Here is a 19,010-nt window from a genome sequence, read left to right as displayed (position 1 = left end):
AACAAAACAAACTTTAACTGTAACAAAAAGAATTAGTGTAACTTTTACTAATTGAAACACTTAAATATGACGAGATATAACTGCTAGCCTATCTCTCATTGTTCCAATTTCCAATTATGTAGGCTACTACTTACAAAACTCCAGAACACCTCAGGAGAGAGATACCTACTTTCCAGCAGATCCCAGACTTCAATCTCAAGGAACAGAGAAGAGCTACTGCTCCTTGCAAATCCAAGCTTTTTCCCTCTGTAAACCTAACTCCTCCCATTAGCACATGATGCGCTTTTGTCAATCAACCTAATTAAACCCTACTCTGAAACCCCAGGGATCAACTCAAAAATAAACAAAACTGCATTAATTCCGATTAAAGCAAAGCCTCCCAATAACTAGAATCAGTTATTCCTCTGCATTCTGTACAGGTGGGCTGCCTGGAGCAGACAAAGTGACACCATTAAACAGCGGTTGCATCTTAATGTATCCTTCAAAAGAAACATGACACACATATATCCTAAGGGCACAGTATGGTCACAAATCCTCCAGCTAAACACAATGTCTACTCATCCATCTGTGGAGAAAAATAATTCCAGATATTCAGAGTAAAATAGTCTTCCCTACTATTTTCTCAGTAGCACTGAGAGCATTGTAGAACTGGAAAAAAAACTAGTTGGTCTTGAACCACATGTGGTTCAGCTAATTTTTCAAGTATTTTGTAGAAGTGTCCTACACCTGTTTCAGATTATTCTTTATAAATGAGGCCATAATGTGGAGGAAACTGCCATTCTGAAACGGGGTGGCACAGTGGTTAGCACTGCTGCCTCACAGCGCCAGAGACCAGATTCGATTCCTGGTGTGGATCACCATCTGTGTGGAGTTTGCATGTTCTCCCCATGTCTGCATGGATTTCCTCTGGGTGCTCTGGTTTCCTCCCACACTCTGAAAGACATGCTGGTTAGGTGCATTGACCCGAACAGGCGCCGGAGTGTGGCAACCAAGGGAATTTCACAGTAACTTCATTGAAGTGTTAATGTAAGCCTTACTTCTGACTAATAAATAAACTTTGTGAGCCATTTGGCATAAATCTGGAAAGTAAGGCAAGGCTGATACAAACCCTGATACCAATATTAATTATGATAAAATTGCTGTTAGTGTCCAGCCTGAGACGATCTGAATATTCAAACTGTTTTCACCAGTAGCATCATGCTGTTCCATCAGAAATACCAATGGCACAACTTATCGTACATCTCTTAAAACGTTGTTCTCTTAGATAAGATAATTAAAGGGTGACTGATGCCAAGAAATTCCACCCCAGCAACAGTGGAGGAAAGTTAAAGGGAATGGGTACACCAGTCCCATGGTAATTTCAGTGCCAGGGGCCTGTGTTTGATTCTAGTCTTGGCTCACTGTCTGTGTGGAGTCTGCACGTTCTCATCGTGTCTGCGTAGGTTTCCACCAAGTGCTCTGGTTTCCTCCCACAGTCAAAGGTGTGCAGTTTAAGTGGATTGGTCAAGCTAAATTGCCCCTTAGTATCCAAAGATGTGTAGGTTAGAGGGATTAGCGGGGTTAATGCAGGGAGTGATGGCGATAGGGTCTGAGTAAGATGCTGTGTCGGAGAGTCCGTGCAGACTTGATGGGCTGAATAGCCTCCTACCTTGTAAGGATTAGATGAAATAAAAATATTACCAAATGACCTCTCATTTGTTGGTCCGCACCCTTTACAGGGATACAGGTCGAGAATATCGAGCACTGAAGGCAAATGAATGAGTTTAAAGTTTATTTATTAGTGTCGCAAGTGGGCTTACATTAGCTTTGCTGCGAAGTTACTGTGAAAATCCTCTAGGCGCCACACTCCAGCGCCTGATCGGGTACACCGAGGGAGAATTTAGTATGACCAGTGCTCTTGACCAGCATGTCTTTCAGACTGTGGGAGGAAACCGAAGCACCTGGAGGAAACCCATGCAGTCATGGGGAGAACGTGTAAACTCCGCACAGACAGTGACCCAAGCTGGGAATCGAACCTGGGTCCCTGGCGATGTGAGGCAGTAGTGCTAACCACTGTGCCATCATGCCATCCTATGAATGATGAGAGAGATCGGAGTTCAGAGGAAAGATCCCTGAAGCTGAGCAATCTAAAGCTAAAGCTTTCTCTACACAGTACCCCATGAAATGTTCATTGTATATGTTTGAACTTATTCCGAATATAATTCACGTTATATATTAAGTCACACAAATCTAAACTTTGCAGTTGCAATTTGAAGTGTGTATTTAAATAGCTGACACTGTTCTCGATGAAAAGCAGCAACGTGAAGAAAAACATTAATATTTAGAATATGAAAAAGGAAAAAGAGGAATCGAAATGCATTAAATTGGTTGCAAAAGCCAAACATATATCCTAGTTCTGTCCTCGCTATAGAGACCAAAGACTTGTTTACTGGCCAATACTCAGTAAGCAAAGCCAAGAGTACATGCTATTCCTTCCTTTGTTCCCCTCCCATGTGAGGTTCTTGTAAGTTGGCGATAGAACTAATCATGACACCGGATGCAAGAGGTTTGCTTTATTTATGGCATTTAGTGTCATCTGCATTTCCTGTAAGAACGGATTGTGCAACTGTATAACCTCAATTCTTTTGAACATGCCATAGGTTAAAATGTGGGTTCAGCTATTAATACCAAGGATAGAAGATGGCAACAACTTTGGTGTTTCTATTCAGGTAATACCTTTCTTCACATTTAATATTTATTTGTGTTTACTTCATTTTTTAATCCTATGTCCTCCATTTGTTATTTATTTTGGATTTGGGGGGTTTTTTTTCCCTTGTGGATCAAGCTGAGAGTTGTCAGCTGCAATTGTGCCTTTCTGCTTCAGCCAGGCGTTAACATGGAGCATTGACAACTCGTGCAGTGTGACTGGGGGTTGGTAAACTGTTCTCTATTTTTCTATCGCTGGAGCTAAATGTGCCACCCAATTGCCGTGCCAATTGCTGAATACAGATAGCTTTGTTTTTTTTTAATTCATTCACTGAATTAAATGTTGGCTAGGTCAGCGCTTATTGCCCATTCCTAATCACCTTTGGGTGATGTGCTACCTTCTTGAATCACCACAGTGCATGTGGTTTAAGTGCACCCACAGTGCATGTTAGGGAGGGAGTTCCAGGATTTTGACCCAGAGACAGAAAAGAAATGGTAATGTTTTTCCAAATCAGGATGGTAAATAGATGCAGGAGTAGGCTGTTCAGTCCTTTGAGCCTGCTCCACCATTTATTTTGATTATGACTGATCATTAAATTTATCAAATGGGGTGACACGGTGACACAGTGGTTGGCACTGCTGCCTCGCAGCTCAAGGACTTGGATTCCATTCCCAGCTTGGGCCACTGTCTGTGCGGAGTTTGCACATTCTCCCCATGTCTGTGTGGGTTTCCTCCAGGTGCTCCTGTTTCCTCTCTCAGTCCAAAGATGTGTGGGTTAAGTGGATTGGCCATGCTAAATTGCCCCTTAGTGTCCTGGGATACGTAGGTAAAAAGGACTAGCAGGGTAAATATGTGCAGTTACGGGGATAGGGTCTGAGTGGGACTGTTATCGGTGCAGACCTGATGGACCGAATGGCCTCCTTCTGCACTGTAGGGGTTCTATGCATGTTTCTGATATCCTGATCCCATTTTTCCACCCCCACTTCTTCCCCCATATCCTTTGATTCTTTTAGACCCAAAAACTACATCTATTAGAAACAAATGACTTGGGGTTGGGTGGGTGCTTCCATTCCCTGATCGCTTATCCTTTTGATGATAACAGTTGTGGGTTGGGAAGGTGCTATCCAAGGAAGTGTGGTGTGTTCTGTGGAATTGCATCTCTGTCATCAAGGGTGTCCAGACTTTGCAGCTAGTAAGGGTGTGGCCACTTTCACCTCCACCTGGACTGCGTTCAAACTCGGTGCAAAATGTGAAAAGGCAAGCTGTCGTTAAGTGTCGTTTGGTTGTTTCCTCAGCATTCTCTGTCTTATCATGCAAAGAAAATGTGCAATTCCAAGCATAGTTTTCAAGTAACTTTATTTTTGTGCACGCGCGCATGTCTGTTCTGTTATATAGTGTATAAATGTACATATGCATGTGTATTACATGTTTAAAAGTGCAGTTACATTTCTGCTATTCATACTTACTGTGCCTCCTTGGTTTATCATTATTTTGTTTCTTGCGTTTCGTTTATTTTCCTTAAAAACCAAGCAATGTAAAAGTTCCAAAACAAGTGGTCCCTCGAGACATGAGGAAAGACTATAAAATTTCTTAGCTGTTTAAATTGACACAACGAACGTGCCTTGTTACAACCTGACAACAATGGGCCTATTGGGTGATGTGTCTTGATCAGTTTCCATCTGACTACCATTCATTTTAAGTCCGAATTGCAGACTTTTCCTGCTTTTTGATGCCAGCCTTGGCACTGAAAGTTAAATGTAATGATGGCCATGGCTCAAGTCCAGTGTGGCAGTTCTCACGTAAGTTGCTAAGAATATCATTTCCCTCATTGCCTTTTTTGTTGAAACCCATGCATTCAGAGAAGTGTTACTTGAGTTAAAAGCACTTTGCTCTTCCACCAACACTGACCGACCCCATATTTGGATAGCCCGTTAATTGGTATGCCTAAATAATTGTATTGAAATTTAAAGGTGCAATAAACAGAATTGTGGTTTAAGTTCAGTTTGTGATGGAGATCTTTTTTAAGTAAGTCAAGGGTGACTATACCTTTGGTGCATTATTAAATAGTCTAAACAATTTTGGCGAGCCAAGTTTAACTTATTTGCCAAACCTTGCAACTAACTTCATGTAGGATTTGAGCATCTTTTTATTTCCCCGTTTTCATACAATTAAAGGAAGAAACTGTTGCTGAACTTCGAACAGTTGAAAGTGAAGCTGCTTCATACTTGGATCAGATCTCTCGGCAAGTACAAATTTTAATGTCCAAATCAAAACCTAAGTTTATCCATTAGTCTGTTTTAGGTAGAACTTTATAGAGTACAAGCTGCAATTAAAATATATTCTCTTTATGTTTTTAAACTTTAAATGCTCAACTTTCTGGGTCTACACCAGCAAAACCTACATTAAAGCAAATTTTATATTTGTGGCTTTCCAGATATTATATTACAAGAGCAAAACTGGTATCCAAAGTAGCTAAATATCCTCATGTGGTAAGTGGAAATAAAATTATACTTTGATGTGAAAGTATTGTTATCGCCAGAGCTTAACAGTATTAGGTCTGCATTGATGTCCGAGTGAGCTGGCTCCTGTTTCCAAGCCCTACACAATTACAAATAGTTATCGCACTTTTCTTGACTTTATTCAGAACTCTTTTGATCTCATACAGGCAGTGAAATCCTAGTCAGCTCATTAGCTGGCTCCCAATTCCAAACCCTACAAAATTACAAATAGTTAATCAAACCTTTCTCGACTTTATTCAGAACATTTTTGATTTCCTACACAATGGCTAATGAGAGGTATGGGTACATGTTCTCCTAACATTGCTAGTGAAATTAAACTGTGATCTGTGTATCTGCTGATAGCACCCAGCTTTTCCTTACCACCACTTATCTGAACTAACATTCTAAGTTGTCAGACTGTTTATCTGACAATTAAAATGAATTCTGAACAAACATTAGAAAGACTGAAATCTTTGCTCCTGCCACAACCCTCGCTCCTCATCACCATTTCCATTCCTTTCTCTGGCAATTGTTTGAGGCTAAACCATACTTCACAACCATTTGTGATGTATTTTGACCCACAGGTGAACTTTTGAGCGTATTACTGCCATCGTTCAGATTGCGTCTTAACACCTCGATAACTTAGACCATCTCCACCTTGATTTTTAATCACTCAGTGTGTGGAGTTGCACGTTCTCCCCGTGTCTGCATGGGCTTCCTCTGGGTGCTCTGGTTTCCTCACAAGGATGTGTCGGTTGGGTTGATTGGCCATGCAAATTTACCTCTTAGTTTCGGGGGATGAACAGGGTAAACACGTAGGGTTATGGGTGGGTTTGTTGTTGGTGCAGGCTCAATGAGCTGAATGACCCCCTTCTGTACTGTAGGCATTCTATGAAACTTTGAAATCTAATCCATGCCATACCTGCCTTGAGAGATGCTGACAATAACTGTAAAATTGAATTGTTTTAAAAGTAAAATGTTCATCTCTACCAGGACGGCAAATTACATGACAAACATTGCCAGCGGATATTTTTTCCTATTTACATTCACCGCTAACTCAGAGTAAAGTTCTATTTGCCACGACTGTTCTAGTTCAGATCAGAAACTCCAAAGCGTTTTATGAAGCCCACATGGATCATAAATTTTGCATCTTGAATTTGGCTGAGATAAGCATGATAAGTTTCACTCTGGATATGATTCAAATGACCCACTAGGGAGCTTTTATCCAACAACGTTTATTTAAGGATATAGTTAACATGTCTAATAAGAATATTAGCAATCATTTTTTCAAGTACATTTTATCAGTTACAAACAAAACAACCATGATAATGTACAGCCCTCAACAAATATATCTAAGATGTTCCAATCAAACAAAAACTTTCCATAGACAAAACCCTTTAAACATGTTTAACACAGCAAAGCTCACTGATATTGGAACTGAGCCCTTTGGTTGGAGAAAATTCTCAGTCTTGTAAGTTCTAGTAGTTCTTTTGATACATCCAGAACAGTTTGAAGTCAGAACATCTTCCCAGAACGTGAGGGAGACTCTAGGCAAGCCACAACAGCAGATTCTTTCCTTAAGAAAGGCAAGATGCATTGCTTTCAGTTAACCAGCAAAATCAAAACCAGGGAGCGAGAGAGAGATTCTTCTTTTCAGCTTGATGCCCTTCTAAAACTAAACTAGACAGCAGCTCAAAACTGAAAACTGAAGAGCTCCTTTCAGCTAACCTGCCAATCAATTTTCTTCCTAACAATGCAAAGTTGTAAAAGCTCCCAAAATAAAAATAAACAAACCCCATTTAAGTAGCATTAAAAGTACTTCTAGAGACAATCTAGTGCCACAATTCGGATTGGCGGATGGTGACTAGTGGAGTGCCCCAGGGGTCGGTGCTGGGGCCTCAGCTTTTTTCCATTTGTATAGATGATCTGGAGGAGGGAACCAAGTGTAGGGTGTCGAAATTTGCTGATGACACCAAGATTGGGGGAACGGCAAATTGTGCAGAGGGTGTGGAGTGTCTGCAGAAGGATCTAGATAGGCTGGCCGAATGGGCCAGGAAATGGCAAATGGAATTTAATGTTGGCAAGTGTGAGGTGGTCCACTTTGGTAGGAATAATGGTAGGAAGGACTATTACTTACGGGGCGAAAAACTGCAGCAGGCGACGGTGCAGAGGGACCTCGGGGTCCTTGTGCATGAGTCGCAAAAACCCAGCTTGCAGATGCAGCAGGTGGTCAGGAAGGCGAATGGGATGCTGGCCTTCATAGCGAGGGGGATTGAATATAAAAGTAGGGAGGTCTTGCTGCAGCTGTATAGGGCATTGGTGAGGCCGCAGCTGGAGTACTGTGTGCAGTTTTGGGCGCCGCACCTGCGCAAAGATATTTTGGCCTCGGAGGGAGTGCAGAGGAGGTTTACTAGGCTGATACCGGAGTTGAGGGGGTTGAGCTATGAGGAGAGGCTGAATAAACTAGGCTTGTACTCGTTAGAGTTTAGAAGAATGAGGGGAGATCTCATTGAAACGTATAAGATGATGAATGGGATGGATAGGATAGAGGTGGAGAGACTCTTCCCGCTCAAAAAAGACAGTAGGACTAGGGGGCACAGCCTCAAGATAAAGGGGGGGCGGTTTAGAACGGAGTTGAGGAGGAACTTCTTCACTCAAAGGGTGGTGAATCTCTGGAATTCTCTGCCCGTTGAAGTGGTGGAGGCTGCCTCGCTAAATATTTTTAAGACGTGGGTTGATGGGTTTTTGATAAGAAAGGGGATTAAGGGTTATGGGGAGAGGGCGGGAAGGTGGAACTGAGCCACGACAGATCAGCCATGATCTTATTGAATGGCGGGGCAGGCTCGAAGGGCTGGATGGCCTACTCCTGCTCCTATTTCTTATGTTCTTATGTTCAATGAGAAAACACTGATGCTCTGAGTACTGCAGAGATCATGATTTTAAAAAAACCTTTGTTCAAAGTCCACTAACGTCAGACCACATATATTACTGAACTGCATGTAATATGTTACTTTGCTTGCGTTAAAGGCTGGTATTTTTTTTTCCTGTAATGACACTTCTGAACTTCTCCCAACAACACATACAGACCCAGTTTTTTTTGTGGAAATTTGGCAATTCCTTTGGCTTCTACTGTCTGTCATAATCATTAACTCCGGCTGGATCTAGCTTCTTCCACACACCTGACGAAAGAACAGCGTTTCTGAAAGCTTGTGGGTTTACTATCAAATAAACTGGTTGGACTTTAGCCTGGTGATGTGAGACTTCTTACTGTGTTTACCCCAGTCCAACGCCAGCATCTCCTCACCATGCCTAGCTTCTTCGCCAGATGCCTGCCCAAACCTCTTCCAAGTCTTCACTCACATCATGAATGTAAATAGTAAATGTTGATGAGGGAAGAAACATCGCTGTGTAGCAGACTCTTCAAGTCCGCCAAACTCACTTTATGATCAGGAGATTGTGGTTGACTTTTCCTCTGTAGCCTCCAAATGCTGAAAGTCAGTTGAGTTGTCACTGTTGCCAAGCCTGCTGAAATCAGCTAATTCAAGATCTTAAAAAATGGTGGGTAGCTTTAGCTGCTGAATGCTTGAGAACATTTGTAGCACTGTTTGAAACTTAAGCTGGAGCAATAATTTATCCGTTTGGATTTTAGGAAGATTACCGTCGCACAGTGTCTGAAATTGATGAAAAAGAATATATCAGTCTTCGATTAATTGTTTCTGAACTGAGAAATCAATATGTAAGTATAAATTCAGTACCGATGAACAATGATCTAATCAAAGCTGTTTTGGCATGATGATAGAACATAGAACATAGAACATAGAACACTACAGCACAAACAGGCCCTTCGGCCCACGAGTTGCGCCGATCACATCAACACCTATCTATAACCCCCAATCCCATAAAACCCCATATACTCATCCAGAAGTCTTTTAAAAGACCCCAGCGAGTTCGCCTCTACCACCACTGACGGCAGCCGATTCCATTCACTCACCACCCTCTGAGTGAAAAACTTACCCCTAACATCACTTCTGTACTTGCCTCCGCGCACCTTAAATCTGTGTCCTCTCGTAGCGACCATTTCAACCCGGGGAAATAGCCTCTGAGAATCCACCCTATCTATTCCTCTCAACATTTTATAAACCTCTATCAGGTCGCCTCTCAACCTACGTCTCTCCAGGGAAAAGAGACCCAGTTCCCTCAACCTAACTTCATAAGGCATGCCTCCCAGTCCAGGCAACATCCTTGTAAATCTCCTCTGTACCCTTTCAATAGCTTCTACGTCTTTGCTATAGTGAGGCGACCAGAACTGCGCACAGTACTCCAAATGAGGCCTGACAAGGGTCTTATAAAGTTGCAGCATTACCTCCCGACTCCTAAACTCAATCCCTCGATTTATGAAGGCCAGTAATATATAGTCTCGTTTTTTTTTCACTTCCCTGTTCACTTTTTAATTTAAAAAATGTCCATTTTTTATTAAAAAATGATTCCAGCAAGAAAAAGACTGCTGCCACAGGCTAATTTTTCCTGGGCTTCCCCTGGGGACATGGCCTCATGTTGCTGGATGCTGTCCTTTCATAACGGAGGATTTGAATGTGCCCTGTGGACAAGTGCAGGTGTTCCAATCTTCGGTGGTGCAGTATGGTTACTGAAACCTATGTATGTTAGCTTTGATTGTGATATTGGTTAAAGAAATCTGAATGCCTACTTCAGGAACCTGGCTTTATCGACTTTTCAAGTACATTGCTAATGCTAATATCCTGTTTTCCAAGTTGTAAAGTTATGTGGATCTTAATGTTCCATTGATATGGCTGTTAGTTTGCTTTGCAACCTGGATCTGAATTTAATCCAGATTGACCAACTGGATAAAGATTCCTCTGCTGATCAAAAGCTGAAATGAAATGGGTAGTTTTTAATCCAATTCCTAAAAGTGATCAATCCACTAAAGTTGATCTTAAGAAGTTCTAAGGGCACCTGGTATGGGACATCGTGAATTCTTGCTGGCTCCCAAAATATTTTGTGGAAAGTCATTGTTGAAGATAGCATAAAATAAGTCCCACATCAGATCCATGACTGGTAGCAGTCAGTAATGGTCAAGTACAAAGTGAAAGCTACTCGTTAAATTCACTGCCTATTGCCATTCTAAAATTGCCCCTTGGTGTCCTGAGATGCGTATGTTAGCGGGATTAACGGGTAGGGATATGGGGGGTAGGACCTGGGTGGGATTGTGGTCGGTGCAGACTCGATGGGCTGAATGGCCTCTTTCTGCACTCTAGGGCTTCTATGGTTTCTGTGATTTTGGGGTTAAGGTGGCTTCAAAATCACACGCCTACTAATTAAAATTGTGCCTTTGTTTTAAAGTTAATGTTTTGGTTTAATGCGCTCTTGTCATTCTGACGAAACATTCTTCTGCTTTGATCTAAAACATTAACGTGGTTCCTCCCTCTGCGGGTGCTGCTCAGACCTATTGGGGATTTCTAGCATCTGAGCCATTTTGCTTCTGTATTTGTGTCAATATAATTTGGTTTTGAAATTTTCATGGAGCTCAAAAAGTGAGGGAAGAGATGGACAGATCACTTCGCTTCTGCTTCTACAGCGCACAAGTTGATGCTTTTTTGTATTGTCCTGTTGCACCCCAAATGTCGTGAATATTCAGAACCAAGGACATCGTTTACCCTCTGTAAGGCAGTAACTGAAATTGGCATTTCATTAATTGACTTTACTTAATCATTGTGTTCACCGGGTGAATCCTGGTAAGTTAAAGCTGCCAGGATTGTTCCCAATGAGTTTCACAACAATCTATGGGTGGCACAGTGGTTAGTACTGCTGCCTCACAGCGCCAGGGACCCAAGTTCAGTTCCGGCCTTCGGTGACTGTCTGTGTGGAGTTTGCACGTTCACCCCATGTCTGCGTGGATTTCCTCTGGGTGCTCCGCTTTCCTCCCACAGCCCAACGATATGTGGATCAGGTTGATTGGCCATGCTAAATTGACCCTTGTGTGGGGGGGATTAGTAGAGTAAACGCGTACTGTTACAGAAATACGGCCTGTGTGGGATTGTGGTTGGTACAGGTGCGATGGGCCAAATGGCCTTCCCCTGTACTGTAGGGATTCTATGATCCTAACCATTACTGTAGTCGATAAGGTTGACCAGTGAAGAAACAGGGCATTTACTAGTTTCACATTTATGTGCAATATGATTTTAATTGGTTAAACTTCAGCAAGTTACACCACTATCCTAAGCCATCATTATTTCCTAAGACATAACTTACCAGGTTATGCTGAAGGCGTCTGGATTTGGATAAACAGGGCAGAATATGCAGACCCCGGATTGGACAAACAAACCACCTGTAGTGATTGTCTGTCTTGGTTTGGGGACTCCTAAAAATGATTTCCACTGTATTCCAACTGGCTGGAAAGCTAGTAAATCCAAACTATGAAGTACAGGATATAGAAATGAATTTCGAGCAGCGACACAAGTGGATAATTTCCCCTTTTCTTTGTGCTTTGCCTGTTTTCTTTCAGCTCACGTCCAACCCTTGTTGCCCCCGTGATGCCTTGCCTTTATATTTTGGCTTGTTGTCTTCCTGCCTCCTGGGCCTGTTCCTTTCTTTTTTATATATTATTACTCCTGCTAGTTTTTACTTGTGTGGGATGGTGAATGAGGGGGGTACCCTTGTGTGGCGGGGGTTGTGGGGGTGGGGGAAAGAGGAAAACAAGGTGACGATCTGGTTCTGCCGTATTCAAGGTGGCTGGGGTGTCAAATTAGCCCCCATTTTATGCCACTGCCCGGGATGAATTTCTACCCTTGGGTATTTTTGCTTTCCTCTTCATTCCACCCCCATCTCATTCTTTCCAAAATATTATTTCAAACTTATCTCTGTCAGACTGAAAACAGGAAATATTGGAAAATCTCAGCAGGTCTAAAAGCGTCTGAGCAAACCTGTCAGGCTGAGACCTGAGCCTATGTACAATGGAGCACAAAATAAATGACTGTCAGCTTCTTAGTTGAGCTTGCTTTTCTTTTTCCAGTAACCTGGCTGAGCAATAACTTGTCTTTGTATTTTGATCAAATGGCAACTTTGTTTTGTTCTGCCACAATGAAATGTGTTTCTCTAAAACTCTGAAGAAGACTCCTGTTACATCTGTGTGAATTGTTCAACTTCTCAAATTGGCTGTCTTTTTGGTATCATCAAGACAGCCAAGTTATGTTTCAATTTGTTCCTGTATAAAGTCAGCTAAGTTGTAAATCTCAACCTCCAAGTTTTGTTTTTGATGGTCTGATAGACTTCCACCCAAGCGGTCTAGTTTGATTTGAATCCAGGTTGCATAGATGCAAAGCTACTGAATTACTAGTCTCACTGTTATCCATGAAAGATAACACTGTCTATTTTAAAGTATCACAATTTTGTTCCCCCACCCACCCCACCAAACAGGTAACATTACATGATATGATCATCAAAAACATTGAGAAAATCAAACGACCCAGGAACAGCAACACAGATGCATTGTACTAAGGTGCACGCTTCGTGAATTGGAATTCGACCTTTGTAACCCCAAATATAAGACCGTGATTGCCTTGGCTTTGTTACGTGAGATTGGTCTTGTTAAGATGGAAAGAATGGATTGAAGAAATGAAGCACAGAGTTTGTTGCATTTTAGTGAAATAGCTGAAAAGGGATTTCCATTCATCTTATATTTTTGTGATGTATAGAGGTTTTTAATCCTCAGGAATTCTTTTTCATTTTGCTTGACAAATCTCTTTGTAATGTACAGTGTTAGTGATCTTAGCAAAGAATTCTGTTTAGAAGCACGTGTTATTTCAAAACATGGTAATCTTTCTGTTTCTTTCATGTCCTTCCCTCATTAAAAAAAATTTACAGTTCACGAAAGATGATGTATAAAATATCCTGTAAATGATTAGTCACGTACTACTTGTGCATACAGAAAAATGTCCACAGAACACCAGCCCAATGTCTGCAGGCTGCTAATGGTGGAAAGAAATACCTATTGCAGCATATTTTATTGTACATTTACTGGCTGTCCCCTGATCACCTGTGAACATTTTTTTTAAAGTGAAATATTTGACAATGTTTTTTTGAAATAAAAAGTTGTGCTGTATGCTTAGTGTGAACCTCCATAGTGGGGATAAATGAAGTTACAAATCCTACGTAAATTACGTATTGCTATGATTTTTCTAAATACCCTAAATTAGGATACTGAGTAGTAGTTTCTCCAGTTTAACTTTTTCAGCTTCCTTTTTCTTGTGAAGTCGCTTGCAATTTTTAAACTCCATCTCTGCACTTTGCCAAGTACTGTCCCCATTCACTTTTCTTGCCAGGGTTGAGAATGTTGTGCTCATTAGTCGATAACTCATGGGGACGAATACAAATCAAAATTTACTGGTGAGCCCAACTTTCAGGCCGTGACTATTACAAAACTATATAAAACCTAATAAAACATTCCTCCGAGTTGATGTGTGTTGGGATCTCTGTCTGATGGTGTGCGTGGTAACTTTGTGTTTAGTAATCTGATTACCTTGCACAACACACAGTTGCAGGAGCATTGCACTGAGGACGACGGAACAAAACATGGTTTTTGAAGGTTGAAGTTACGGTGTTATTGTACAAGCTAGTCTGATGGGTTTTAAAGTTTATTTATTAGTGTCACAGGCTGCAATGTAGTTACTGTGAAAATCCCCTAGTCGCCACACTCCAGTGCCTGTTCAGTTACACAGAGAGAGAATTTAGTATGGACAATACACCTAACCAGCACATCTTTCAGACTGGGAGGAAACCGGAGCACCCAGAGGAAACACACGCAGACACAGGGAGAACGTGCAAACTCCACACACACCTTGATCCAAGCTGGGAATTGAACACATTTTATACAATTAATTGGCATTAAATTAAAACAGATTTTTTTTTAACTGTAACTGAAGACCACTGTCCTATTAATTAGATTTGTCTTTTAAACTCTTTGATTTGCTTTATTCACTTGTCTTGTTTTCTTATTGTTTTCCACCCTGTTTTTGCCAGTATTTGCTGAAAATCTGGGTAACTAAAACCAACTTGAAGTACTGAAATATAACAGTAGCTCAGAAACACAAATCCTTTGTTATTAACTGTGCATTCTGCTGAAATCATTAGCCTGCAGCAAAGAAAAAAAATGTTTTAAATGGCAATAATGTGACTTGTACTTGCTCAGTGGTGAATGTGAGCTTAAGCTTCTCAGAAAAGAAAGCCGCTTGAATGGGACTTACCTCTGCCGGGATCACACTGTTACTTGCTATCTGTTACAAGATGGTTGACTGCTTCAGGCTTGAGCAAGAAGGGTTGTTAGGAAGTGGTGTCTTGCAGCTGGTTTTGTTTTTAACAAAGCAAGCTTTGTACTTGAAATGATTTGTCTGATGAAGCCATGTGGATTCCTAGGGGTCCAAGTGCTGATCTGATGACCCTGGCTGCAAACTTTTTAATAGACCTTTGCCATGCTGCCTTTTTTTTTAAGCCAACAGTATGTCCATAAATTAAATTCTTCCTCTGTGTATTCTGCAGCTGTATGTGTTTGTTTTTATTTTTAAGATTAACTTACAGATGTGGGTGTTGCATGCTAGGGCCTTGTTTATCGCCCACCCCGAATTGTCCTTGAGAAAGTGGTGGTGAGCTGCTTTTTTGAGCCACTGCAGGCCCTGTCAACCCAGTGATGTCTGGTTTCACTCTGAGCCTGAATGTTGATTTCTGCTACTCCTTATCTGAGTAACAGGGGTTCTGTGTCACTGTTGAATTCCTCCGTTCCCCAGCTTCATTTGGCTAACTTACAATGCTGTAACTTACTGGCTGAAAGCATGTCTGCAACATAGAAATGCAGTACCCATAGAAATAAAAATAAATAACTTGAACTCTGAGCGCCCAAATAAGTTGAAAACATTCTCTTGTTTTGCTAATGAGTATGTACATGTTACTCATTCAAGTGAATATATAAAATGCAATTTATGTGAGTAACACGTATTTAGCCAAACTGCAGCCTGAAATTGTAAGAAAAAAGTTCTTGACAGCTGATTGCTACAGATAGAAACCAAATCAATGAGGAAGCTTTGTTTTCCTCCAGTAAATAGGTGGTAGGGGAACAACAGTGCAAGAGCAGATCTTTTGTCCTGATCAGATTTATAAACCCTTTTACAGAATTGCAAAGTTTAAAACACTATAATGTCATAGTGATAGTGGTGCAATCATTTTATGGCACAACATTTAGAAAAGTTTATGACTTGCAACAAAATGTCTTTGAGCTGTAGAAATGTGCTTTCCATAGATTCTCTACAATGCAGAAGGAGGCCATTTGGCCCATCGGGTCTGCACCAACCCTCCTACAGAGCTTCTCACCCAGGGTTACCCCCCTGCCCACGCCCGTAACCCTGTGCATTTCCCCCATTAATCCCCTAATCTACACATCTTGGGGTAATTTAGCATAGCCCGTCCACTTAACCTGCAGATCTTTGGACGATGGGTGGAAACCAGAGCAGTCAGACGAAACCCACGCAGACACTGGTTGAACGTGCAAACTCCACACAGACCCAAGGCTGGAATCGAATCCCAAATCACTGCACCACCCAAATTTTGCAGCCATGCTATCTGGCTTGTTTTCCATACAAGTTTCCACTGGTATAATCAGATGTGACTTCATTGTGATAGTATAGTCCTGTTCCTGTCTTTCCATCTTATTCCTGTAGTATGACACATAACCCAATGCAATGTTATTTATAATCAGTGCTTACTTTATCCTGCTTTCTTTATTCTGAGTAGGACAGAAACTTAATGAAAGAATCAATTTACAGCATCAAAGCAAGGTGAGAATGGTGTAGGCCAGTTTCATTCATCAAAAACTGAGAAATAAATGTTTACTATTGGCAGTGAACTGTGAACTAATGGTCTAAAAGCAAAATATTCAGCAGTTGTGTTTGAATCCCAGCCCTGACCGTCTCGACTAAGTCAATTGAGCAGTGAGGGTTTAAGAGTAGAAACTTGGCGGCAGCAGCAGCATATGAGGTCTTTTTCTATTCCCATGCATTCTTGGTGAGTTTATAAGTTTTTTAAAAAATTGATTAAGAGTACAGATTGTGTTCTCCACTGCAGAATATAGCCTTTGCTCAATGTACATGGTACAGTAGATTTAAGAGATTTGTAGGTGAATTGGCTTGTCCCCTGACATCTCGCTGCCACTAACATTTGGCACTGAGTAATTTCCGCTGAGCATTCTTAAAAACAAACTTTCTCCTTTCTGAAATTGTATGATCTGTAAGTGTGTGAATGTAACCGTAAGCAAGAAGGCAACAGTAATACACTGAGGTGTCAAGCTATAATGTGAATACAGAAAGACTATTCCATGTAATAGTGAACTTGTTGGAATTTGAATATTTTATTTCCTGGTCCAGGCAATAATTAAAATTGTCTGATTAATGGCTTTCCTCTATTTCTGAAATGTCAGCCTGCTTTATATCCTAGATCATGTCTCTTGTTGCTTGATCTCAGCAATAAATATTTTGTGACTTATTGTTATCAATTGCTCTTTTTAGTTTAGAGGTTATCCAAATTCTGGCAATGGCTGCATCATTCTCTTCAGCATAACATGTATTTTTCACAAACCTTATCTGACTTTAAATCAATGTAGCATAGCTCCTTATTTAAATATTTGTGTATTTGTCCAGATGGGCATTTAAAAATATTGATCTGTCCAGAAAGACAACTCCTTTCATTTTCTGATTTGATTTGATTTATTATTGTCACATGTATTTAACATACAGTGAAAAGTATTGTTTCTTGCGTGCTATACAGACAAAACATATCATTCATAGAGAAGGAAACGAGGGAGTGTAGAAAGTAATGTTATAGTCATAGCTAGGGTATAGGGAAAGATCAACTTAACGCAAGGTAAGCCCATTCAAAAGCCTGATAGAAGCAGGGAAGAAGCTATTCTTGTGTCGGTTGATACGTGATCTCAGACTTTTGTAGCTTTTTCCCGAAGAAGTTGGAAGAGAGAATGTCCAGGGAGCAGGCATCCTTAATTAAACTGGCTGCTTTGCTGAGGCAGCAGGAAGTGTAAACAGAGTCAATGAATGGGAGGCTGGTTTGCGTGATGGATTGGGTGGGCTACATTCACAACCTTTTGTAAATCCTTTGCGGTCTTGGGTAGAGGAGGAGCCATACCAAGCTGTGATACAACCAGAAAGAACACTTTCTATGGTGCATCTGTAAAAGTTGGTGAGAGTCGTAGCTGACATGCTAAATTGCTGCCTTTCTTGCAAAAAGACAAGGCTTTAGTATTTGTAGCCACCTTCAGCCAGATGTGCCGAATGGATGATTAATTTCATCCTCCACCTGAGGTCCCCAGCATCACAGAGGTAAACCTTCAGCCAATTTGATATCAAGAAAAGACTGAAGGCACTGGATGCTGCAAAGGCAATGGCCCCAGACAACATTCTGCCCATAGTACTGAAGGTTTGTGCTTGAGAACTAGTTGCACCCACTAGCCAAGCTGTTCCAGTGCAGCTAGAACATTGGCATTTACCTGCAATGTGGAAAATTGCCCTGATTGCCGTAGATTTGCCCTGCTCTTTATTAGTTTAACCTTGATCAACAATACCAGGATGTAAGATGTCAACAGTTCTTTTGATTTAGCTTTGATTTATTATCACTTGTATTACTATACAGTGAAAAGTATTGTTTCTTGAATGCTATGCAGACAAAGCATCCCATTCAAAGAGAACACTTATTCAGCAGTAGTCTACTTATTGTTACAATCCCACTTGTTGTTACTAGCAGACAAGAAGATCCCAGAATGGAACCCTGGCACAATCAACTAACTTTTTTCTTTTAAAAATGTAAATGAATAAAGTCACAGGAATCTCAATTAGCTTTTTACAAAAGGGAATGTTTATTGGACATGAAAAGATTCACTAGAATACATTACCCTTTCACAAATGTGCACAGATTTTTAAGGGTAGCACAAGTTACAGAATATATATTATACTATATTGTTCTCAGTAACTGTGGTCAGACACAGCACACTGTGAAACCTAATGGTAGATGCCACTTAATATAACTTATGTAGATTTCTCATCAAACTCCAGCCCCCCCCCATGGGAATAAATGTTGCTCCTGTTAATATAAGGGGATACTCCTGCCAGAAGGTGCTTGTAGAGCCTAGTGGGTCCCATTTATTTTGTGACAAACCCCATGGTAGAATCTGAGTGTTGGTGCCTTGTCAAACTTGTGCCAACAGGGCATCTGTCACTTACTGGATGAATCTTTACATTGAAGAGAGTTGTTTTGGAAGACTCCTCCACTACCCTGGTTTAACACAGAGTTTTGATGCAGCAGCAACTTCTAGTGCTATGCAGAGAGCTGTTCTTAATGTGGATTGAGAAGCTAAGGCCATGGAAGACTCTGCTCCTAATTTCATTTCGCAAATGTCCTGAGGAGTCAGTAAATCCTAGATTTACTGAGTGGGAGGGGGGGCGGTAGCGCGGCAGCACAGTGGTTAACATTGCTGCCTCACAGTGCCAGGGACCAGGATTTGATTCCCAGCTTAGGTCAGTGGCTGTGTGGAGTTTGCACGTTCTCCCTGTGTCTGCATGGGTTTCCTCCAGGTGCTCTGGTTTCCTCCCACAATCCAAAAGACATGCTGGTTAGATGCATTGGCCATACTAAATTGACCCTAGTGTTAGGTTTAGCAGGGTAAATATGTGGGATTACGGGAATAGGGCCTGAGTGAGATTGTGGTCGGTGCAGACTAGATGGGCAGAATGGCTTCCTTCTGCACTATAGAGATTCTATGA

General features: G+C 41.2%; 1 protein-coding gene across 1 annotated transcript in view; it reads left to right on the top strand.

Annotated features, from left to right (window-relative positions):
- Positions 1-13,651, top strand: part of psme3 (proteasome activator subunit 3) — a 44,962-nt gene extending 31,311 nt beyond the window's left edge. The window contains exons 7-11 of the mRNA XM_080213827.1: positions 2,640-2,708; positions 4,861-4,928; positions 5,121-5,175; positions 8,834-8,920; positions 12,616-13,651. Of these exons, the coding sequence (XP_080069953.1) occupies positions 2,640-2,708; positions 4,861-4,928; positions 5,121-5,175; positions 8,834-8,920; positions 12,616-12,696 (360 nt within the window). The 3' untranslated portion in view covers positions 12,697-13,651. The remainder of the gene's footprint in view (positions 1-2,639; positions 2,709-4,860; positions 4,929-5,120; positions 5,176-8,833; positions 8,921-12,615) is intronic.
- Positions 13,652-19,010: the final 5,359 nt, after the last annotated feature.

The sequence above is a fragment of the Carcharhinus amblyrhynchos genome, chromosome 27 (assembly GCF_965287045.1).
Source record: "Carcharhinus amblyrhynchos chromosome 27, sCarAmb.v2.hapA, whole genome shotgun sequence".
NCBI lineage: Eukaryota > Metazoa > Chordata > Chondrichthyes > Carcharhiniformes > Carcharhinidae > Carcharhinus > Carcharhinus amblyrhynchos.
Note: the sequence above shows the minus strand (reverse complement) of the source record. Positions and strands in the feature narration are given on the sequence as shown.